Source organism: Thunnus maccoyii, chromosome 19 (genome assembly GCF_910596095.1).
Source record: "Thunnus maccoyii chromosome 19, fThuMac1.1, whole genome shotgun sequence".
Classification (NCBI taxonomy): Eukaryota; Metazoa; Chordata; class Actinopteri; order Scombriformes; family Scombridae; genus Thunnus; species Thunnus maccoyii.
The window spans coordinates 25,516,044-25,541,545 of NC_056551.1; the positions used below are offsets into that span (position 1 = coordinate 25,516,044).

General features: G+C 37.7%; 1 protein-coding gene across 2 annotated transcripts in view; it reads right to left on the reverse strand.

Annotated features, from left to right (window-relative positions):
* rasgrf2a (Ras protein-specific guanine nucleotide-releasing factor 2a) overlaps nucleotides 1-12,345 on the reverse strand; it is a 45,189-nt gene extending 32,844 nt beyond the window's left edge. Inside the window, exons 1-2 of one of the 2 annotated variants that reach the window (XM_042394757.1) lie at nucleotides 11,945-12,345; nucleotides 11,437-11,831 (exon numbers count right to left, since the gene is read on the reverse strand). In XM_042394757.1, coding sequence (XP_042250691.1) covers nucleotides 11,437-11,715 — 279 coding nt within the window. In that variant the 5' untranslated portion in view covers nucleotides 11,716-11,831; nucleotides 11,945-12,345. Of the gene's footprint in view, nucleotides 1-11,436 lie in introns of both variants that reach the window. The other variant, XM_042394756.1, reaches the window with a different exon arrangement.
* Between the last annotated feature and the right edge of the window lie 13,157 nt (nucleotides 12,346-25,502).

Consider the following 25,502-nt stretch of genomic DNA (forward strand, 5'->3'; position numbering starts at 1 on the left):
TAGCAACTAAATAAACAGGAAAAGACAGACCAATTATGTTTTAAGGTATCAAGGTAAACAAAGTGTAGATTTGTGTACAACTAGTTCTTCTTGTAATCTATAAATTACTCTGGGAAACAACCAGCTCAGTGTGATACAGGTGTAACAATAATTGCAGGCCTGTCCCTTCATTACTTACATGAGCTTAGCTAGCGAGCCTAGCTTATAAATGTTTCTGGTTCATTAGGCAGTAATCACAGCAGTGAATTCTGCTGTAATTCACTGTTGTTCATATTTAATAGTCTGTTCACCCCATCTGAGACTAATCCAGTTTAGGGGGATATTACAAACATTGTGTTCACCAGGTAAACACAAGTGGAGCCTGTTGACACTGACTGAATTTAGAACAACAAAGAAACTTCTCTAAAGTTATGACATACGATTTCTATGACATTTGTGTGCACTGGTTTGTTAGTTAGTTTGGATATTTATTGTGATATAGTGTCCCACACGGACTCATAGAGAGTCAAAGTAAAACTGGAACATCCAGGAATAAGAAAACCTAATTCAAAATCCTATTGAGATTTGTAGTAATGTAAATAACTAAAAATCCACCTTTCTGAACAGTATGTCATGTTTTCACTCTCTATGTTTAGACAAGGATGATCTTTTTTCAGAAAACAATCTAATACTGTTTATTCTGGATTTCCGTTTGTTTGAGGCCTTTGATAAACAGCATTTCCCATAAACCCCAGACGTTCACGGGTTAAATGTCACAGCTCGACAGACACGCCAAGACCATGAGCGAGTCGAGGGGTCACAGTTAGTTCAGACACGTCTGTGATAGAGCTGCAATTATTAGTCGATCGACAGAAAATGAATCAGCAACTATTCTGATAATTGATTAATCATTTTATTCATTTTTTAAGCAAAAATATTAAATATTTGCTGATTTCAGCTTCACAAATGTAATGATTTCATGCTTTTCTTTGTCACATATGACAGTAAACTGGTCGGACAAATAAAGATATTTGGAGACGTTGCCTTTGACTCTGCATAATACATAATAAAACATAATTTTTCACTTTTTAAAAAATATATTTATAGACCAATTAATCAGGAAATAATTGGCAGATTAATCAATAATGAAAATAGTCGTTAATTGCAGCCTTTGTCTGTAATAACAGCAGGACAGAGAGTAGCAGACAACAGAGATTACAGCTAAAAAAAGTTTAAAAAATGACTTCAGAAGAAAGTGTTGGTGAATTTTATTTTATGGATAAAACCAAGTTACGATGATGTAATTACCGACGCTGCTCTGCTGATAAATTTTAATGGAAGCTGTAGTTTTTTCTGTACTCACAAAGTAATTGTTGTTTAACTTTGTTAAAATCACAAAGGTTTCAACTTCTGATGGGAACAGCTGTTGTGGAGCCAAGTTGTCCTTGAATACGGAACGTAAACTCCAGGAAAACACTTCTTTTTTTTTTTAAGCAAGACAGATGAAATAAACATTGAATGAGAGATTGCACTGAGTTAAACAAAGTACTGGAACAGCGGCTAGACAGGAAACGACGTCATGACTTCAGCTCTTTATATATACATGCAAAATGAGGCACATTTAGCGACTACTCGCTGTTATTTTCCACATTGAAAACGGGAAACAAGGACCACTGACGGCCCGGAAAGTGGTGAGCTCATCCAATTAGATGTCTTCTTATCATACAGTAAACTGTCTGTCCCTTGCAAAAATACTTTTAGCCATGCAAAACAACACCGAGACAAGTAAAACAGTGAGCTGGAAGTTCAAAACTACCTCACTGGACCATGAAGAGTATAAAACTGCACACATACAAGCCTCCTGTTCCATGATGGGACTGACAAACAAAGATGTACATTGAGTATATCGAGTTTATTTTATTTAATGAATAAGATTCTTCTGACCACACTCAGTCAGCATCAGATACAGATGATTGAATAAATCACGTGGCCACCAGAGTGCTGAGAGTGGACATCAAAAGATCTGAGTTATCAATCATCCGATAGTGCTTTCATGTCCTCTGATGTTTTGTCTGACTTTAATGTCGCTCCCATTTAAAACCGCTGCCTTACATTCAAAGGCACAGAGTGGCTTTCATAAAGCAGGGATAAAACAATGACTGTTTGTGTCATGAATCTTGTTACTTTCAGTCTGGATGTTAGATGTGTTTCATCACAGACTGCTGCATCTCCAACAAACAGGAACTACCGTACAGCTCAAAATGTGTCACGTAGAGCTGCAATGATTAGTTGATTGACTGAATAGAAGATAGACAGAAAACTATTATAATCGTATAAAATTATTAAACGCTATTTTGATAATTGATTAAAGGTCATTTTTCAAGTAAAAATACCAAACATTGAGCAGTTGCAGCTTCTCAAATGGGACAATTTGATGCTTTTCCTGGTTTTACATTATCGTAAATGATATCTTTGGACTGGTTTTGGACTGTTGGTTGGACAAAACAAGACATTTACTAATTGAGTTCTAGTAAATTGTGATGGGCGTTTTCTTGAATTTTTTTATGTTTCAGACAAACACTTGAAGAGGTAATTGGCAGATTAAACAATAATGAAAATAATTGTACGTTGCAGCCTTTGTGTCACATATGATTTTTACCTCTGTACGGTAGCTACTACTGAGGTTGGTCCAGACCTTGGTAACTTACTTAAAGCATTTTTTGTTTTTGTTTTTTTGTCAATGAAAGTGATTTTTCTGCATTTTAGCATTTTGCATAAGTGCAGTCTAGGAAAGCTGCTAGCATGGTTGTAGACCTTTAGTGCGGATTCAAACAAAAAAAGAGAAATGTAGGGGGCTTTGTTGGTGGGGAAATGCTGGTTCATGTACTGGCAAGACATGATATACCATGACTCCAGGAAGTCCAGCTTGAATAACAGATCCATTAATCAGATGTCAAAACCAAGCGGCAACCTCTGGGGCTGTAAAATGAAGCCAATGCGGAAGTGCCAAAAACTGCAGTTCCTTGAATGGCCACTTGAGGCTCCAAAAGCAAGTCAATCTCCATAGACCCCCATGTTAAAATGCCCAACTTTACAGCAGAAATAAACATGTTTACAGCCTGGTACAAAAAAAGGTTTTGGTCTCTGTAGCTAATTTCCTCTTTCATGACAACTGTACGGGGGTGAATTTTTTTATAACTCACCCGTTTAAATTTTATTAAGCCGTAAAGTTATGCATAATGAAGGACATGGCTGCTTTGAGTGACAGGTCCGCCAGCCGCTAGGTGGCTTGTTTCAGCAATTCGGCCCGCCTCTTTGCCCATTTTTGATTGGCTGGGAGTTAGGCAGCGTCACACACTGCCAAGATGGCGACGGCCGGAGCGGCTCACTTTGAGCTTCAAAACTGCTCTTCAGAAACCAACGGGTGACGTCACGGTAACTACGTCCATATTTTTATACAGTCTATGGTCAAAACGCTAAACAGCAGTTTATAACACTCAAAGACAGGGTATTTACAATAAAAGTTGTCAAGGCAGCCATTATTTTATCTTTCCTTGTGACGATCGTGAGGTAAACGGTAGAAATGCTTCCTTCATATTACAAAGTAATCCACCAGGAATGTGCGCTTGCAGATATGTAACTGGCCACCACAGCAGCTTGGTGGAGGATGTCATGGCGCCCTACGCTGGCACCACACCATTGGATTGACCCCATTCAAATAAATGAGGGCTGTGTTTTTCCCACACAGGACTGATGTCAGTCTGAACTTTTGTTAATTGACTGCTTTTGATTGTCTAGTCTGGTTTCCCAGCAGTGATGAGTAAACAGAAGCCACAGTGCAGGCAGGCAGCCCCCCCCCCATGGCTCTAATGCCAGCCTGTCACATTGCAGCATGAATCTCAGCTTATCAGTACCTTCCTGTTTCACTGTCTCTGATTAACTGTGTGTGTGAAGAACACTCAGAAACAGACTTTGATGGTGAAGAACAGATGATTGGCTGAATGTTCTGGCCTCAGTCCATCAAACTGTTATCATGTGAAGTAGAAACAGCTGGTTTCAGGTTTCTGTTTGTCGGTCCCTTCCCTTTCTCTCTTAATCCTTTCAAAGATGGTGTATTGGTTTAGCAGAGATATAAAGCTAGAAGAACTACTGCACAGATGCATTACTCTGAAACATGCAGGTTATATAGCAACAAAACCTTTATAAATAATTCTACTTCTGAGATGATTAGTCAATTAACAGAAAATATAGGAAGTAATTCATCAACATTTGCTGTTTTCTGCTTCACAATTGTAAGAATTTACTGCTTTTCTCTGTTTCATATAATTGTGAATTGAATATATTTGGGGTTTTGGACTGTTGGTCAGACAAAACAAGCAATTTGAGGGAGTCAGCTTTATCTTTTTTCACTATTTTTTGACATTTGATAGCCCGAACATTTATTCATCTGAAAAATATTTCTCTCTCTCATACACTCTCCTTATCTTTATTGCTAAAACACACAAGCACTTCTTTCCTAAAATGTGCTCCACAATGCAACAATCTCATCCTATCAAGTCATTTTCTTTTCTGTAATTCAGCTTTTAAAGTTTGATTTTCTTAAAACAAGTGAAATATATATTGAATGACTTTCGTTCAAGTCAAGTTTCGCTTTTTTTGCCATTTTTTTCCTGCCCTCCTTTCTTATTTCACAGTACAGTTTAAAATATTGTTAATGGATTATTTTTCACTTGTTTTAAGAAATTGAGACTTTACAAATATAGACAGAAATGACAATAAGATTACTTTTATTTGCAGCGCATAAAAAACATGAACCAACTGAAATCTTGTCAGCTTCCTGAAGGTAAAGAAAACACTTACAAGAGAAATGATTCATGCATTCTTTATGTAGAATTATAACAGGAAACCACCCAACATCTGAAACTAACACCTAGCCATCGCCACATCAACACATTTTACAGTCAAGTGAACTGTTTGTCATTTCTTTGAACCTCCAAACTAGAGTGTGGACAAACAGGTCTGTGCAAGCAAAAGTGTCAAAGTGTAAATAACAGATTATGGGGGAGGGTGTATCCTCCTCTGCATCCTGCTACTAACACTACTGTGTATGACAACAGGATGAACAACACAGGTGAGGTGTTCGGCAAACATCCAATGACACAAAACACAGCGGACCGTTCTGTGGTATGTGAGGAAAATATGTTCTTGGTGATTAAACAATAAAACATTTGCATATGCAACAATTCATATTATTATTTTGTTTGTTTAAAGGTTGCCTTCCTGGTACTTTCCATGTACAAGCACAATAAAGGAAAAGTCTATTATCTGCAGACAATGTGAGTCTTTCTCTGTGGAGCCAGCTGTTGGTTGTAAGGACACTGCAAAAGCAATGGAAATTACTGAGGTGGGGAGGAGAGCAAGGCTATACCCAGTGTTACTAATATTTCCTAATAAAAACAACACCCAAAATTATAAAGCATAAATAATTTACACTATTTTTTTTTCGAAAGTGTTCAAGTTGAAACATTTTCAATTCTCACAGACGCACCTTCAGGTCAATTTGCAAGCATTTGCATCCAGGTGTTTCTTTCTATTAGGGATGTGCAGAGAGACAAGTATTTGTATTTGTTGAGGCAGCAAAATTATTTGTATTAAAAGACGGTTAAAATATCCTGTTTTTGTTTTTTTACGCTTTTAATTTTAGAAAATTAAAGTGTTACAATCAGTGTTAATGAAGAGTGTGTCAGTAGTTGAGCTTTATCTCTCGATAACACCCCCAACTCCGGGAGTGATGTCCAAATTAGGAAATGTGCGTCATGTAGCAGGTGGATGTGACTCCCCTCGTTGAGACCTGCTGATTGACGTAACAGCGGAGCAGAGGAGAGACACTGAGATAGTGATGTAACCGACCTGCACGCCGGTATTTAACATGTTTGTTTTTTCTTCCCAAAAACAAATAATTTTTAAAATATTTGTATGAAACAAATATTTGTACAAAAAAAAGACTATTTGTGCTTTGCCGAAAAACGTATATGTGTTCCTACTTTCTATTGACTTTGTATGTATTTGTACTGCGTCTAAAGTTTGCCTGTAACGTCTGAACTAACGTACACATTACTCTTCACTGTGCTGTCTATTTTCTATAATGATGCAGAATATAATGAAGGTGTTCATCACGCTCTTTGCTGGACATTCACTAATAAGATCCACATGTACTGTGTTTCAAAAACAGTCACATTGGTCCCATTAGCTCCTAGACTGAAACTCCTCTGCATGTGCCATCTGTTTGATGTAAGTTTTTTTTATAAAACTCTGCTTATAGTATCTGCTTCATCAGGACTGTGTGGGTGTGATCTGATCAGTTGTGATTAGCAGTGCTGGAAACATAAGTAAACAACCCAACAACTCACATTACATTTTATTCAAATGTTGCTAAATCCTGATTGGTGTTAACAGGTATGTGATATCTGCTTTACTCAAACAGTCATACAAGCACAAAGAAAACAATGTTCAATTCTGATTTTTTAGTCAGATCTGTTCTTTTTGTGTTGATGGTTCATATTCATGTTAGTAATTGACATGTATGCAGCTCTGGTGTGAACACTGCTGAGGTCCTAACCTACCACTCATGCGCAGGTTTAACTTAAACGTGAGCCACATGCGTACAAAAACAACAACAATAACGTCATTTGCGCAGTCAACAGTTAAATCATAAACATGGATGACATGGCTTTGTTAGCGTTCATGTCAGGGATTATTTGTCGTGGAAGTATGTAATAGTAGTAGGATGAGAGTGAGAAGGCGACAATGATGACACGCAATATACAGTATGACAAAAGTGAGTACACCCCTGTACAATATCACTAAAATGTTAAATGATTCAAAATTGTGTCATCTTACAATAAGTGTAGTATTTTTAGAGTGAAATGTAGGGTACTTGATCTTATTTATAATTAAAATCAAACAGGTAATTTAAAATACAGGCCTCAAACTACAACCTCAATGAAACGAATGTGATTACACCTGTGACTTCCCATTCAGACTAATTGCATGAATAAGGTTATAAAAGAACTTGTGAACAACACAACTTTGTCGGTTTTGGCCTGGGTCTGTCTAACGCAACATGGCGCCACATGAACAAGTAAGAAACCAGATTATTAGACTTCATAAAGATGGAAGAGAGCACAAGATCATCAAAACACAGCTGCAGCAGCGGCTAGGAGGTACAGGAGGAACCATACTACTAATAACAGAAGGTGTAGCGGCCATCCTCGAAAAATGACACTATTTACACAACCTTGCATTGAAAAACAGATGGGAAAGTGCTTCTGACTCGGCATATTAATACTGACAGAGAGAAAAAGAAAAGCGAGAGAAATTAAAGCTTGTCTGCAAACATGGAGCGTTGCATTTTTGTTTTTGATAGGAAGGATTCTGTCAAAATTTAGCAACAGCAATCTTCTCCACAAGTGGATTCTCACAACATCGAGGCGTGTGAGCGGATGATTTGTTACCACATTAAAGCTGTGAACACGCTGTGACGCGCGTCTCTACAGTCATGACTGGGTCACGGAGTCACAGGCAGCGTGTGAGCAGCGTCCAACAAGGCGTGACAGATTAACCTGAGTATTAATGAGAAGATGAGCTTAATCCAGCTCGTATCTATCCATCCATAAAGGATCTGTTAACAACATGTGTAGCACAAATACAAGTTTATAAAATAACTCGTCTACATTACGCCAGCTGCTGACGGGAGGAAACACATCTTTATACCCCGCAGCGGCGAGAACAGGAATATGGGTCATTTAAAATTAGCATGAGCTTTCACAGAACAAATATTTTCATAAGGATTCATCTTGTTTATAATTATATTATCAGTAATGATAATTACTTATGTCTACCTCATTAGATGGGTAATGTCAGTCTGGGAAATTACAACCATAAAAGAGAAGTTTGCAGCCGCAAGGCAAATATTTATGTTAATGTCATCTAATGCAAAATATGGAAGTGCATCAGAGAAGGGGAATTTTATTAGTTAATTTAAACAAAATCAGTTCTTGCATGCATGACGAGCATCACATTCAGCATGTTTAGTCGATTTATTGATTAGTCTGAAACTATTTTGATAATCGAATAATCGTTTTAGTCATTGAAAAAAAAAAGAGATGCCAAATATTTCCTGGTTCCAGCTTCTCAAATGTGAGGATTTTATAGTTTTCTTTGTCTTTTGTGATGGTAAAGTAAATATATTTGGGTTTTGGACCGTTGGTCGGACATAACAAGACATTTGAAACATGAGCTTGTCACTATATTCTGACGTTTTATAGACAAAACGACTAATCGATTAATCTAAAAAGAAATATTCAGCAGGTTAATCGATAATGAAAATAATCATTAGTTGCAGCCCTAAAGGAAAGTATAGCCAGCTATATACTAGCAAACCCTCCAAGACCAAAAACATAAAATGAATGATGAAGACCATGGCATGCTGTTTAAAGCTCGTACAAAGCTAGTAAGTGTTCAGAGTCAATTAAAGGACCAGTGTGTAGGATTTGTGTGCCCAGTGTGCCCTTATGTAAAGGTCCTCTCTAGAGCCAGTGTTTGGTTTGTCCATTCTGGGCTACTGTAGAAACATGGCGGTGCAACATAGTGGGCCTGCTCCCTCTGTAGATATAAAGGGCTCATTCTTAAGTAACGAAAACATGATTCTTATTTTCAGGGGATTCTACACACTGGACCTTTAACTGATTGGTCCATACACTGAAAATTAATCAGCAATTATTCTGATAATCGTTTAAGTCATTTTTAAGCAAAAGTACCAAAAATTCACTGGTTTTAGCTTCTCACATTTGAATATTTTCTGATTTTCTTAGTTTTCTCTAATAGTAATGTGGTGGCCGCACCACATGTGAGCAAGTGTTAGAAGTTTTCTTTTTTTTAACACTTAACATACAAACATTTCAAATAATCACAGTACACATAGTGTTTTGTTTTCATACAGCGCACACTTTATTATTGACAGTTTGTTAGCTAATTTGAGTGCATTTTAGCTAACAATCTGTCATTAATATTTCTTGCTTGTGTTAAATCCTGATTTGTCTTTTGTTTCATGGATCCGGCGAGTCGGCACCAGTAAAGATGGCCTCTTATACTGTAGCAGGCAGGAAATGGAAGAGGCCAACCTGGCGTGCCAGAGGGGAGTCTGCCTCTCGACATCCAGTTAACTTCAGTTATTTTAGGACTTCAAGTTTATTTTTCTTGCTTTTAATAGTTAGTTGGGTTGTAAATAGTTTCTTGATTTAAATCTTTGTTGAGATTAAGGTTAATTTGTGTTATAGAGATAATTGTTTATTCCTGCCCCCCCCTTGTGTGTCTGTGTAGACTAGCCGGTGTGTATATTATGTGTCATTTGTCAGGTCTGTTATGTTGAGTTCACATTAGGCTGCTGTTTGTTTAGTTGACCTCAAGTTGAGTTAAAGGGTCCTAGTTTTTGAAATTACTTTCTTCTAGTTTTTTCTATTTTTGTATATTAGAAAAAATAATTTGTCAAGTTGAAATTAAGTTGTAAATAATAATAATAATTTTTGCTTTATACACCTTGTGTTCTTGAGTTTTACTGCTTGGTCCCTGACAAGTAAACTGCATTTTTTTTTTTAGTTTTGAAGACGTGAATCTTCGCTGTTTGAACTTCTGATACATTTTTAACCATTTTTTGACATTTTAAAAACAAGCAAGACAGAGAAAATAACCTGTAGATCATGTAGAAGGTCAAGATGAAACGTTCTTGATCATGAGAGGATGTGCTGAAAAGTAAAACATCTGTGTGTCGTCCAAAACTAGAAATGTTTTGTTGAAATGACATTTTCTGTATTACAACATTTTTATAAACAAGCTTCTCCATCACCTGGACATAAGACATTAAAGCACAAGAGAACAAAGATGTTGTCTAATCTTTAGTATCATGTAAGTGTCGAGTCCAGACTCAGGTCAGGTTAAATAGATGATCTATGTTTGACTTCCAGTTATGATTATTGTAAAGCAAATAACAATCAAGCTATAAAAACCTGATGTTTTGTGTTTATGCTTTTTCTTTTAAAAGATCCTGTATAGGGCTGCAACTAACAGTTATTTCCATTATCTATCAATCTAATGATTATTTTCCTGACTAAAAATTTAACTGTAAAATGTCAGAAAGTAGCAAAAAAAAAAACGTCTTAAATTTCCCAATAAGTCCAGGCTGACAGAGAAATTGCTTGTTTTCAACCAACAGTCCAAAACCCAAAAATATAAAGTTTACTATCATAGAGGACAAAGACAAGTAGCAAATGTTCATATTTGAGAAGCTGGAACCTGTTATTATTTGGCATTTTTACCAAAATTGTTGCCAATTAATCTTTTTGTTCATTGTTTACTCAACAACTCCACCCTGATCCTTTCATTCTTCAGTTTTATTACTTCCAACAGTGAAATCATCTGTTTTGCTGGAATAAAAAACATTTTAGGGCTTCATGAACTGAAAAATACTTTCACAGATATGAATGTCACTATAAAAGAGTCAGTTAACACTAATAATTTTTTTAATGGCTGTTCAAAAGTGTTTGAGTTACGGCTGCAACTAGTCTACAGATATTTCTTCATCCAGTTAACCATAAAGTGTCAGAAAACAGCAAAAGAGTCCAGATTTACGTCTTCAAATGAATCCTTTTGTCCGACTAAGAGTCCAAACTTAAAGATTTTCAATTTATAATGATAGAAAACAACAAATCCTCCCACTGGTGAAGATGCTGCAACCAGAGAACGAAATGATTTAAACTATTAATCAATCATCTAAATCAGCAGTTCTCAAATTTTTTAAACTGACATAAATTAGACCACAGACCCTCATCTGATAAGAGTTCTGCTTTTAGATGTTTTATTACAGAAAGTGTATAAAACCCATGACTGAAATAGTGACACATTATGTAATTGTGTTACTTATGATGCAATTATAGTGATTCCCCTTTTTGCTGGGGACCCCCTGAAACCCTGAGGATCCCTGAACCCCACTTTGAGAGCCACTGATCTAAATAGTTGTGGACTGTGAGTTCTTGTTGTTGTATTACACAGTCTGAATGTGTGTATTAGTTCAGATATATGCAGATGTGTTGGTGTGAATAAAGTGTGTATGTGCGCTTCCTCTGTGTGTGTGTGTATTATAATCATGTGTGTATTCTGTTGTTTGTTCTTCATTGTGATTTAAAAATTGCTAATACATTTTATATCAATCAATTAACTGTTTCACATCTGGTTTGAATATAAATTAATAAACCAAAAGGTGGAAAAACTGTTGTTTCCTTTATCAAAAAGGCGCTAAAATGACATTTCTACTGGTTTTAGAGAACTAAAATGTGAGTAAACATTACATCTGACTGGTTTTCCGCTGCTCTGCATCTCCCAGTACAGTAAAGCGGGACGCACCTGCTGTTTCTCCATCGGCTCCTTGCTGATGGCGGAGACTTTGGGCGCCGGTGCCCGCTCGCACGTGCATCCCTCCAGGAGGTAGATACCGGAGGGCCTCGCGCTCTGGTCGTTCTCGAAGTAGAAGAGCACGTTCTGGTAGAGCGCGAAGTACTTCTCGGCCCAGCGGCTGTTCTCCGTGGTCTTCTTGCTCAGGAAGCCGCGCTTGGTTCCTTCTTTACGCGCAACCACCGACAGATACAGAGCGTGGCCCTCATTGTACCGCACGCTCTTCTGCATCTTATGTCCACACTGAATGTGATTTTGTTTTTGTTTTTTTATTGTAGTGCCAACTTCAAACAGTAACCCCGAGGCATCACATCACATCTTCTGTAATTCAGTCACTGCCGGTGTTTCTAGCAGAAAGGCGCCACAGAGAAAGCGGTTAATATCCCCCGTTTGCAGGAAAAGGTAATCCAGGCTTACCATGGTATAAAAAGTTGGAGTGTCCGCGGCGCATCACACTCACCGGCTCGCATAGATTGAGGCTTTTAATGTGGGCTGTGCATCCAAGCAGAGCCGCAGAAAACAACCGCGCTTTACGACGTTTCCATCCTCCAAACTTTGGCGCGGAGTTAACCAGGCGCTGCGTGTTTTTTTTTTTTTTTTTCTGAAAATGAGAGCGCGTGTCGTAGCGCCAGAGACTGCAGAAACAAAAATAGATTCAGGGAACAGACGGTGAAAACAGAATCACGACGGAGATCAGCGGTAATCGGCTTTGACACCAACTTAAAGAGACAGGTCGCCGCGCGCTGCTGCTGCTGCTGCTGCTGCTGCTGTTGTTGTCTGCCCGCTGCGCCTCGCTGGAGCGCACGAGCCAGTCGAGAAACGCCCCTCAGAGAGCGCAGGTGTTCAGGAGCGCGTGAATGAAAGTTTAACGTGTCACAGGCGGGCAGGTGTGTGTGTGTGTGTGTGTGTGTGTGTGTGTGTGTGTGTGTGTGTGTGTGTGTGTGTGTGTGTGTGTGTGTGTGTGTGTGTGTGTGTTGTAGTCTTGCTAACCTGCATTTCAGCTCCAAGAATTTAACCCTCATGTTTTGTTGACATCAGCTTCAAGTAGTGGAAAGTAATGAAGTACTTTTAATAAGTATTTTTTTTACTCCACTACATTAATGTAATAGCTAGTTATTTTGATTTTACCTACAAAACATGACCAACTTATAAAATATATGATGCATTATTATAGATTAAAGGCCAGACAGATGTTTTCAGTTATGTGGATGATTTCATGGGATGAAATTGTGCAAAACTCTGCAGCCTCTTATATCTGAGCTGCACTATTTTCTCATTTATTTCCTCACATTGAATCTTTGTACATTATGACCACTGCAGGATCTGCTGTGTAGTTTTGTGCACTTTTCACTGAGGATGTTTGCCATGTGTGCACTACTATGTCTTGGACTTCTGCTTTTTCATGGCCCAGTTCCATTCAGAAGGAAGCCCGAACCATCACGTATAATATTAGAGTCATGAATATTGCTGCTTTGACATGTCAGAACGTCTGCTGTGAAAAGGTCTAAATGTTTCTATGTCTTGTTTGTTTTTATTCTGTATGTTAAATTGTGTGCACACACTGCAAACCAGTTTCCCTCTGTGATAATAATGAAGTAAATCTAAGTCAAGAAAAAATACATTTTATGTTGTTGCACAATATAATAACTCATGCACACAAATTATTATCCTTTTTAGCATAAGATTAAGAGATGAGACATACAGCAATACAGAAAATATCATCTTTCAGGACCACAGAGCTCCATAATTTAACATACTGAAAGGGGCCGTCTTGCACAATAAGTACTTTAACTTTTGATACTTCAAGTACATTCTGTTGATAATACTTACAGTATGTATAGAATTTTGGATACATGCATGTAAGAGAATATTTTTGCTACTTCAACTCACTTTTACACACTTTTTTTTTTAACATTTTAACACTTTTATTTACCATCTTATGTTCTACATGCTTTTATGTTCTTTTATGTTTTTGTCATGTAATTTTTGTTGTAAAGCACTTTGAGCTGCATTTCTTGTATGAAAGGTGCTATACAAATAAAGCTATTATTATCATTATTATTATTATGACTTATCTCAATACTTCTTCCACCATTGTTTGCTTTATTTCTTCTTTGTGCACTTGGTTTTTAGAAGAGAACATTTCACACACACAAAAAAGGAGAAAACGACTCCAAACTGAACTCTGGAGACTCTTTTGTCAACAACTATACGGAATATGACACCACAGTTAAATATATTAAACACAAGAAAACTAAATAAAATAATCCTCTTGTGTGTATGTCTCACTCTCTAAGTACACAAACACTTGGTTTGGACCAAAGCAGAAGTTTCTATTTTTATAAAATTAGTGAAACGTTTCAGAGGATGGGTGTTTGTTTTGAAACTGTCATCCAGCCTGAAAGCACAAACAGATGTTGTGCTGCTTTAGTAGACAGAGTGAGTGTGTGTGCGTGTGCATAAATGCATGGAGACAGATGTTACTAGTGTGTGTCTCAGAGTGTGTCTCAGTGTGTGTGTGTGTGTGTGTGTGTGTGTGTGTGTGTGTGTGTGCATATATTTGAGTGTTTTTTAAGCCGCCACAGAGTTTGCCTCCCACTTTTGGTGGTGCACACATACTGTACATGATGTGCGGTAGTGGTTTGGAGGTTACTGAACCCACAGAGACCTCCTACAACCTCCTCCAGCCCACAGTTGCAGGGTCAAGACAAGGTCAGATTGTGGTCAGAGGCAGAAACACGCAACACTTTAGCAGCTTCTGGACATCATGTAACAGATAACACATGTATCACACTCAGATGAACACCATCAAAGACACAATGTCACACACAGACGATGACAGTGTAATCTGTTAGGCAGCTTAGTATCAGTTTACTGTGATGAAGTCTAACCCGGCTGCACTCTGCGGTGACCTGTTGAGGTTTTATTTGATAGTGTGATAATGCGACAAAGACACACGCTGCATTAAACACACACACACACACACACACACACACACACACACTTCAATCCAGAGTGCATCTTTTCGTTGTGTGGCAGATCCGCCGCCACCCACATCAGCATGGCTGACTGAGAATTATCAAACCCACGCTGGTGCACATCTCTGCCCGCTGGGATGTTAAAACAGGACTGCCTGCTGGTGAGGGACCACACGCCAACTCCTAACCCACCACCTTGATACTGAAACTCTTCTGCACAAACACACACACAGATGCAAATGAGGCTCGCTGTGGGAATGAAATGGCACAACAGAAATATACAGCTCTGACCCAAGAGGAAGGTGAAAAAGTTCTGTACTTCAATTTTCCAGCAACATAAAGATTACTTTTTGTACTTTTATTTCAAGAATGCTTACATATGATAGTATTCATACTGGTGATTATACTTTTTTGTGGAAAAAAACATATCAAACACACATTATTGTTCCAAGCAGAGTATTTTTACATGTCTTCTACCTGTCTGGAGGGGATCTTTAACCATATTGTAGTTTCCGTGCTCTTATATAGTAGAATATTGTCATTGAACGCAATTCAACACTCACACACATAAGAATAATAGAGCCTAAAAGTTTCTGAAAGGGAATTTGCAAGAGCTGGTAAAAATGGTAAATGGGCTGCATTTATGTAGCACCTCTCTAGTCCACTCAAAGCACTTTAGCATGTCAACATGCACCCGTTCACGCATAAAAGAAACCATGAGTTTTACTTTGTAGGTAAACAGGCTACTGTAAAGTCTTGGTGAGTCGATCCATTAACTGCTGCAGTAGATTAACCTCATCCTGTCGCGTCCTATCAGTTCCAAAGCATTAAAGGCCATATCTGACCCCCCCCCCCCCCCCCCCCCACCACTCCTGCATTCACAGGCCAACAGCGGCAGCAATGCTGACAAATGAAAAAGTCTCATTGCAGCTTAATATCAGCAGTGGAAGCTGCACGGGGAGGGAGGAGAGACAGAAACAATCCCTACGAGGTTAAACGGAGGAGGGCAAGGACACGTTGCATCACAGCCGGGCATCGGACGCACACTGCTCAGTTTCAAATGATTTTCAGGCTGAAGGTGACCACGACTCTGTTTGAGATTTTCTAGGCTTACAAAGCAGCACTCTCTCACCACCAACTGTCATCATCGTGCACCGTTCACTGCAGCTGCTTATTCTCAGAGCTCTGCAGGAGGCGTCCTACTTTTTTTTACTTTTACTCCACCTAATATCAGAGTAAAATACCAATAAAACTAAACACATCAGGCCAGTTTCCAGTCAGGTGGCTCGTACCTACAGAGAATTATCAGCTCCCCTCAGCTTTAAGGAGCTTTATTTAACTTAGTCCCTCCAGGAAATCGTGATCTTATGATCGCAGTAATGGATGCAGATTCAACAAATCTCTGCAGTCCCTACAGTCACAATAATAAACATGAGAGCTTGCAGTTTTACTAAATTACCAAAACTTTACCGCATGAAATGGCCAAATCAACAGAGTTGGTGCTAGATCGGATCAGTCGGAGGGACGATTTGCGAAACTCTTGTGAGATTTGAACCCTAACCTCACAAGAGTTCGTCCCTCCAGCTGATCCAATCTAACATCTACCAATCAACAGACCGGAAGTGATTACACATGACTCTACATTGTTAGTAGTTTTTAAGAAAATTAGCATTATTTTCCTTTGCTTGCAATTTTTCCAAATTCCTGTAATTTTACCGTAAAAAAAAGCACATAAAACATCACAAATTGTTTCGCAATTCTTGAGAAAAGCAGAATCAAGCATTTTTGGCCACAATAGTCACAAAAAATTATGTGAAATCCTCGAGGGACTATTTATAACGAGTTTCAGCTTACTGTTCAGCTGAACCAAAACAGCAAAGTTACAGACCGTAAAAACCAAATCAACGAGCTATAAGTTGCTTAAAAGCTCCGTAGAGCTGAGAGGAACTGCAGCGTTGGTGATAATCTCCTGTATGAGTGACTCCTTTCACATTACACATCATCATTTACTCCAGTATATAAAACGATCAATTACTGCAGCTTTAAAGACAAATAGCTTGAAATGTTCCATATAGTAGCTTTAAGTGATGTTCACATTAGTATATTTGTAAAGTTCTCATTTTCAATATGATTATGAGATACAACAATACAATATGACAATAATTGAATATATAAAACTGAAAAGGGAGAAAAGGTTACAATAAAAACACAAACCTACACCAAAGGAAGAAACAAAGGAAATTAAACGAGGAAAAGCCAAAAGTAAATAAATAAAAACTAAAAAGACGGGGTTTTGAGGGAAGACTGAGTGTGTATAAAAAAACTGGACTATGGGTAAAAAAAACAGTTTTATCACTAAACAGACAGATAGGTGGGGACATACAGGGACATAAGGGGCTTTTATACGAGCGCTCTCATCTGTAGATATAGCCAGCAGAGGATTACGGAGGATTAATATTACTGTGCGACTGCCACTATGACTGCTACACACACACACACAAAAAAAAGACTGATCCTGTTTTGTTCATGCACTATTATGACAACAGAATATAACTCAATATCTCTGGTACTGTGCACAATTTAGATCATAATTATTTATAACAGCTGGTTAACACATTAAATTCACTTCTTCTGCATCTTTTATGTGATGTGATTGTGTGTTGTGTTATTTCGGGAGAGAAGAAGGCTTCAGTCCTTTAGTGGTCTGCAAAAATATAGTTTTGTGATTTATCTGGGCCATTTTTGTACCACAGAAGAGTAATTTATCTCTGACTGAGCAACGTTCTTTTTGTCTTTCTGTGTTGCAAAAATAGAAGTCCTGTAATATCTGTCAAAACAGCAACAGCATGAAAAAAAACCTCCATTACATCCACTAACAAAGGGAGAATGTACTTTTCTTACCACTGCCCACTTCAAGGTCAACATCAAGTTCAGGTTTATTTAACTTAAGGTGTAGAGTAGTGCTTAAGGTGAAGTCCTGTCCAGGGATGTCTGACAAGAAGGCAGCAGGCTCAAGATAATCAACATATTAGCAAATGAGAGCATAAAGATCCCAAACACAAGAGGACACAACAACAGTTCAGGAGGACGTCAAGAGTAAATACTCAAAATCAAACTTTTATTGTCGTCATAAAAGTGGTTATACGTCATATTTTTACATCAACAATGGGTCACATTATTCAACCCCTGTTTTTACACAGAGCTCATTGAACACCATGTAGATTAAAGGATCGATTCACATTTTTTCAAGTCTTAAAACAACAGTAAGGCGCCCAAATGAACATTGAAACCATTAAGAGATGCCTTCCTAATGTGCTTTCAATGGAATTGATGGGGGACAAAATCCACAGTCCTCCTTCTGTGCAAAAATGTATTTAAAAGTTTATCTGAAGCTTCAGATCAAGTAGATATCTTTCAACGTTAGTCTTTTTAGTGCCAAAGTTCCTCTTTTTGTTACTATACTTCCACCGTAGCTTTGCCCTGATGTGAAGAGGTCCTGGACAGATGTAATTTATTGCATCATCAATGTTAAATGTGCAGATTTCTTATTGTCCAACCTAGAGCTGCAACTAACTTTTTAATCGGACAATTATTTTCTCGATTAATCGTTATGTCTTCTAAATCTAAATTTCCCAGAGTTAAAGGTGATGTCTTAAAATATCTTTTTTTGTTCGTCCAACAGTCCAAAACCCCAAAATTAACAGTTTACTATCATGTTTGACAAAGAAAAGTGATAAATCATCACATTTGACAGGTTGAAACCAGCAGATATTTGATATTGTAGATTAAAAAAAAAAATTATTCAATTATCAAAACAGCGAAGATTAATTTTCTGTCAGTCTATTGATCAACTAATCATTGCAGCTCTACTCCAGCCACATGTTTACTTGGGAAACAACTTGAGAATATCCATCAAAGGCAAATACAAACTATTTTTCATAACATCTTATGAACAGGAAAATACAGAAAAGGGACTGTTATAATTTAGAAAACTGGCTCAAAGAATTTACAGTCTTTAGGGCTGCAACTAATGATTATTTTGAATTATATACTTTCTTTTCTTTTACTAAAGAAACCAGAAAATATTCACATTTGAGAAGCTGGAATCAGAGGATTTGGAAATTGTATCCTTAAAATTGACTCAAATTGATTATCATAATAATTGGTAATTAATTTAATAGTTGGCAACTAAGGCAAGTTTATTTGTATAGCACATTTCAACAACAAGGCAATTCAAAGTGCTTTACATAAAGCATAAAAGGCATCAATATAGAATATAAAAGCAACACAAGTAAAAAGACATTTAAATACAATTTAAAAAGTCTTGAATTTGGAAATAAAATAAGCTTAAAAAGAATAAGACAGATAAAACAGGAGAGTGTAAGATATTAACCCTTACATTTGATTTAATAACAGGCAGCGGCAAACAGAAAAGTCTTCAGCTGTGATTTAAAAGAACTGAGAGTTGCAGCAGACCTGCAGTTTTCTGGGAAGTAATCGATTAATCGACTGATCGTTGCAGCTCTAATGGTCTTATTAGCAATGGAGCAGCACCCCCCAATAAAATCACACTGGACAAAGTAAACTGTGGACACATGTAAAGACAAATATAACAGAAAAAACCCTGATCTGATTCAGGAAGAAGGATATAATGGACATAAAACCCCCACCTCCCACTGGAAAAGTCTTTTCTCAGGCAAAGCAGAGTGTCAGCTTTAGAGCTTTAGAGCTGACAGTTATTTCTAAAAAATCTCGAAATAAAAAAGTGTGTTTTCTCCCTGAGAGGGCAATCAAGCAGGTGCCTGGTTAGTCATGATGGCTAAACATATAGTCCCGTGGGTGTCTCCTGTTTCCAGCTGAGAGTACTTCTTGCTCACAGTGATGATTTCCATCAGAGCAGGGCAGAGAAAGTGCAGGTAATGGCTGCTTGTTTTGCTGTCGTATATCACATTCAAGGCTCAGACATTGTATAGTGTTGAACCGGGAGGCAGTGCTGTGTTTTTTTTATACCGCAGAGGTTTCTTTACTGGAAGAAAAAAAACATACATATACATTATTAACTGCTATGTGTTACTCATTCGATGATGTTGCAAACAAGAAACAAGGAAAGCAACATCTGCCACGAAGCCTTGAATATGAAACAAAAGGAAACCTTGATAAGAGGATGAAACACTGATGAATCTCTTCTGACTCCACTTCAGCCACAAATTAAATCTGCCTTGACTTGTTCTAGTTTCTGTATTAAACCAAGACCATGATTTCTTCCTAAACTTAAAAGACAAAATGTCAATTTTTCTGTCTTAAAACAACAGTCAGGAGCCCAAATGAACATTGAAACATGTTTTTCTTGCTGTAATCATTCCTCCTGTTCATACTGACCATTAGAAGATCCCTTCATAATGCACTTACAATGGAAGTGATGGGAGACAAAATCTACAGTCCTCCTTCTGTGTAAAAATGTATTTAAAACTTCATCTAAAGCTAATATGAAGCTTCAGCGTCCAAATGAGTCAAATCAAGTAGATATCTTTCAACGTTACAGTCTTTTTAGTGGCAAAGTCTCTCTTTTTGTTACTATACTTCTACCACAGCTCAACAGGGAAACACTGTCCGAGGAAACACAAAGAGGGAATTTAATGCTAAAAAGACAGTAAATGTGTCAGATATCCACTTGATATGACTAACTCAGACTGCTGAAGCCTCATATAAGCTTCACATCAACTTTTAAATGACTGTGTGGACACACTGTGGATTTTGGCCTCCATCACTGACATTGAAAGCACATTTGAAGGATCTTTTAATATCCAGTATGAACAGGAGGAATGATTACAGCGAGGAAAACCTCTTTCACTGCTCATATGGGCTCCTGACTGTTGTTTTAAGAAAGACTTGAAAAATTGTGAACCCGTCCTTTAACCAAGCTGCCAGTGTCTAAACATGCCATAATAAAGTTTAATAATGCTATATAGATATATCAGACTCTTTGTTGGTTTGGCTCTGAACATGAGATTTGTTGACAATGAGAAAAATATAGAAAATCACCCGCTGCAGAGCCTTCTGGTCCTGGGTTGTGCATATCCTATACCAGTTTGTTTCCAGTCAGGATACTTTCTGTTGCTTCTCTATAAAAGTTCAAAAGAACTTGGGAAGGTGGATATATGTATGTGACAGCTCCTCTGTGATGCTGATGCCCAGGAATCTAAATTTTTTTTTAAAAAAGGAAATAAAAAAATTGGCAGACGCTGACATCTTGTGGTGAAGTTCTGAACTGCACCATGACTTCACAGTGTTTCTATGGCTACAGCTGTACCAAGGTCTGGACAATTAACAGCTGGGTTAGTATAGTCTGGGCAGAGGATACAAAGAAGATATTAAAAAAAAACCTGCAGCAGAGCAGTTTGTTTATCATCATGCTATTACAGTCCAGTATTTCCTCCTGCAGTGTAATTAAGACTCTTTAAAAGTCATCTTTCATGTTCAGCACATTCACAGCATCTAATGTTTGCTGCATTAAGAGCAACAATCTTCATTATTACCTTCATGTTCTTTCTTTGGCTCCTGTTTTATATGTTTTGATAAGTCTAATCTATGATCAATCAGTCATAGAAGCGTCCTCACATTCACCTCAATTTTAATTACAGCACATGATCTTATTCACACACAGGTGCACACACACACTCCCACACAGACACAAAGAACAGTTCCTCTAGCACAATTACAACATGTGCCGTCATTCAGCCTCCTTGATGGTTGTCATGGAGATGTCATTGATAAGGTGGACAAAAAAATAATAATTTTCCTTCCCCCCCTCCCCACACACGTAGCTAAAGAGAAGTCCTGCGAGGCAGTTTCACAATTAAATAGCTCTTTGCTGAATCAGATCTCCTTTAATGGAAAGACAAATCAGACACGCTGTGGTGCTGGGTTGCTATAGTGCTTCACCTTGCGCGTTCATCTCTGTCAACCTTTCCTGTTCTCAGTCTCTGTAACTCTCCAGAGCTGCTGCTGATGCTGCTACTGATGCTGCTGCTGCGGTGGTGGATTAACCATTTCTTAGAGCTTAAACCCTAACGACAGGCCTGTATCACTCTCTCTCTCTCTCATCACATAGTTAGTCTGAGGAGCAAACACAATCAGAAAAAAAAAAAAAAACCTTGACTGCAGCCAGTGTTTCCTCTGACTTACTGTCACACACATACACACACACACACACACACACACACACACACATATATATATACATCCGCTCAGCACTGCCTGGTCACAAAGGACATCAGTCGCAGCGCTGCTACAGGAGAGTAAATGTCTGCAAGAGAGGACTAATCCTGGCTGAAGGCTGGTGAGTAGTAGAGAAAATTTACAGTAGAAAAATTACAAACACAAACTTTGCAACTTAATTTTTGTCTTATTGTTAAAGAATCTGAAGAAAAAATTAATGTACAGAAGATTTGTAGAGGTTGAAAATACATTTATCTATGTTACATAATGCAGTATTTCATAATTTCTGACTAAAGTAAAGGTATGCCGTCCCTTAATGTGTTCATCATATGCTTCGAGAGACATGCACACACACACAAACACACACACACATGTAATCATGTTAGTGGGCTCTTCTAGAAGATGAGTGTTCAGGTGAAGTGGAGTTTTCTGTAAAGCTGTTATCAGTCTGCAGGCAGAACATTAACAACAAAACATAATAAGCACATAGTGTTTGACTTTCAGCTTCAATTTGAGGCTGTTTGCATCCACATCAGATGAACAGTGTCGTATTTGTAGCCTCTTTTTCTACACATGAACTCCCAGTTTTAGGGGACCAAACATACAGTAATTGGATGATTGGCTGCATGCTGATATTTTTTGGAGGGGGCTGGTGTGTTTTGTTTTATCTTTGCGTCATGCACAAAAGAACAGAAAGGTCTAGAGATGTCTAGGTGTGACATTTGCAGCTGAGTCTATTGTTGTTTCCCAACATGATGACCAAAGAAGTGTGTATAAAAAAAATCAGAATAAATCAACCAGAACCAAAATATCAAGACTGTTGAACTCATCGCTGGAGAGTCAATTGTACTCAAGTAGCTTTTTACTTCTATGCTACATTTACCATAACATAATATTAATTTTAGCTATAATTTGATGGTGTTTACATCTACATGCGATTAAACGTGCAGGAATGTTTGACCTTTTTATACATAGTTCCACAAATTTCAGGTGACTAATCATAATTGTAAAAATCGAAATAAACCCTTTAAGATTTTAAAAACCTGTAATGAACATATAAAATATGATGTTTTGTTATACAGTAAATGAAACCACACAACGTTATACAGTAAAATAGCTCAAATTAGCTCAAACAACAACTTTACATGTTAATACATCAGTAATGATGATCCAGTAGTGTAATATTATAACATCATAACTCTGTTACTTTTAAACTTTAAGTACATTTTGTTTATGATTCTCCATTTTTTCAACTTGAGTAGAGTTTTGGATGCAGGACATTTACTCGTAATGTCAATACATTACGTATTAGAGTATTATTACAGAATCCTAATGCTACTTTATGATAATAAATATTATATATACAGCAAAGTTACAAAGTGCTTTACATGGTTAAAGCATTTAAGTGCTCCAATTAGGCAGTAAAACCAGACAATTAAAGTAAAATAAAGTATTTTTACTTAAGTTATGGATCTGAATACTGGTTGGAATCAGGTGTTTGGGTCACTGTTAAAAAGTGAAAATGTACTGTTGAGTTCAGTAATTGTGGGGGACTCGGTAGACCACAGAGGAGAGAAGAATGACTGGAATTATGATGGAAAAGCCTTTAACAACTGTTTAGACGTGAGCCGCGGCAGCAGCGCTGTGAGGCACAGCGGTCGTAAAACTGAGGCTGATGGGATTGTTATGAGTAATGAGAATGAAAATGTGTTTTATTCTCTACAGTCTAGTTTTATTATGATCTTAGAGTGAAGCTTTTCATCCACGACTGGTGAATATAGTTTTACAAGGTGTTTGACTTTGCTGCTCGCCGTCAACGTACGAGTGTTTAACTTAAAGTCCTCCTTCAGTCAAAAATATGTTTTTCTTCTTGTTCCTACAGTTGAATGTTTGAGCTTCTCTGTGTTTGTTTTCACATTCATCTGCTGAACGTGTGAAAGTCCAGTTTTAAGGGGCCTACGAGCAGGATTTATGACATCACAACTAATTTGGAATCCAATCCTAGTCCAACATTCAATTTACACATAGTAGTGTGATGTGGAAACTTGAAGCACAAACACTGAGAATGGACTTTTTGTGTTGAATATTTAACGAGGAAGAAGGAGCAGATGCCATTTTTACGAAGATAATTGAACTTTTTTTGTGGAAAAAACATATCAGACACAAATTATTACTCAAAGTGCAGCATTTTATATACATCTTAAAACATGTCTGGAGGGATCTTTAAGTTATAATCGATATAATGTGTTTATTTGACCCATATGTATACACTACAATGTATTGGCTTGTTTTCTTTCTGTTCTGTTCTTCTTGCCTCTGTAATGTAAGAAGTGTTGGGGCACCTTTGGATGTATGACACCAGCATAAAAGAAATATTCATTCATTCATGCAGGTATTTGGTCATGTGAAACCTGATGATGCTGCTAGATGAAGAGTCAGAGGAACACCAAACTTATTACAGTTTATCCTGAGGGGGAGACAAATCAAATTTAATGGCAATCAAATCAACAGCTGTCAGTTAATTTCACTAAAAACCGCAAATGTCAACTTGCTGGTGGTGCTAGAAGAAAAAGTCAGGGGATCACCAAAGTCAGTAGGATTCATCTTTTGGGGATCTTGAATGTCTGCACAAAATTTCTTGTCAATCCATCGAATAGTTGTTGAGATATTCCAGTCTGCACCAAAGTGGCAGACTGACCAACTGTTAATAAAGCCAGGCTGCTAGTGTATGATGGTTCAGAGAGTCACCAAGAACTCTGGTAAACCTCAGAGAAAAAATGCTATTTAACAGCAAGAAACCAGTTGATTTCTGGAACGAAGCGTTTTAATGAGACAATAATTGACCCGCACAGCAGAGATGGAAAGATGAAAGCGTCGACCAATAAAAGGAACAGCATGACTGAATGCTTACCACCTCCACCTCGTCTGTCAAACACAGTGCAGGTGGCGTTTTGTGTCTTGGATATATGTGTATGACTGCCAGCAGGACGAGCTCAGAGCATTCAGTGATTATGTACTGCGTCTGCCAGTGCTTATATACAAGCCAGAGACGATGATCCTGAAAGTACAGCTAAAGCGGTCAAGTGGCCAAACAATGGAATGAGTCACATGACTCCAGCTGAGCTTGTGTTTCCCTTCTGAAGACCAAACTGAAGGCAAAAAGCATTAAAACAGGCAAGAAGTGAAGATGGACACACAGCTATGACCTGCAGGGAGGAGATCACATAACCGCTAATCTAGAGTCCTTACCACCATCTAGACTGGTGGTTCTTGACCTATTTTTGGTGAACGCCCACTTAAATCAGGTTGAACACACACACACATACACACACACACACACACAGAGTTGAGTGGCAATTATTGACAAATGACAACCTACGGCACTGAACGAGACGATTTGTTATCTTACCACACTAACTATGAGTTTGCTGATGTTGAATTATAAGTTTTTATAGTTAAAAATGTTACTATGGACACATTTTAGTAGGAATTTATTATTAAAAGTTACATTTGTTGTGTTTTTTCTACACTGGCATTGAGCTGCGTCCTCGTTATCATCCAATAATTAGTGTTTTTCTTGGCGACACATCCACATGTTGAATAGTTTGATAGAAAACTCTGTTTGTAAAACTACAGAAATTGGAAAGTAATGCAGAAGGATCCTTAAATGTTTTCAAAATCAGATACATTTTATGTCTTATTTGCATGAATATTAATAATGAGTGTGTCATACTTTAGAGGGAGGTTCAAGTAGTTTGTGTCTCATTGTTTTAACATGTTTTGGGGGATTTTTTCTAAATTTATCAAAAACTAAACAGAGGT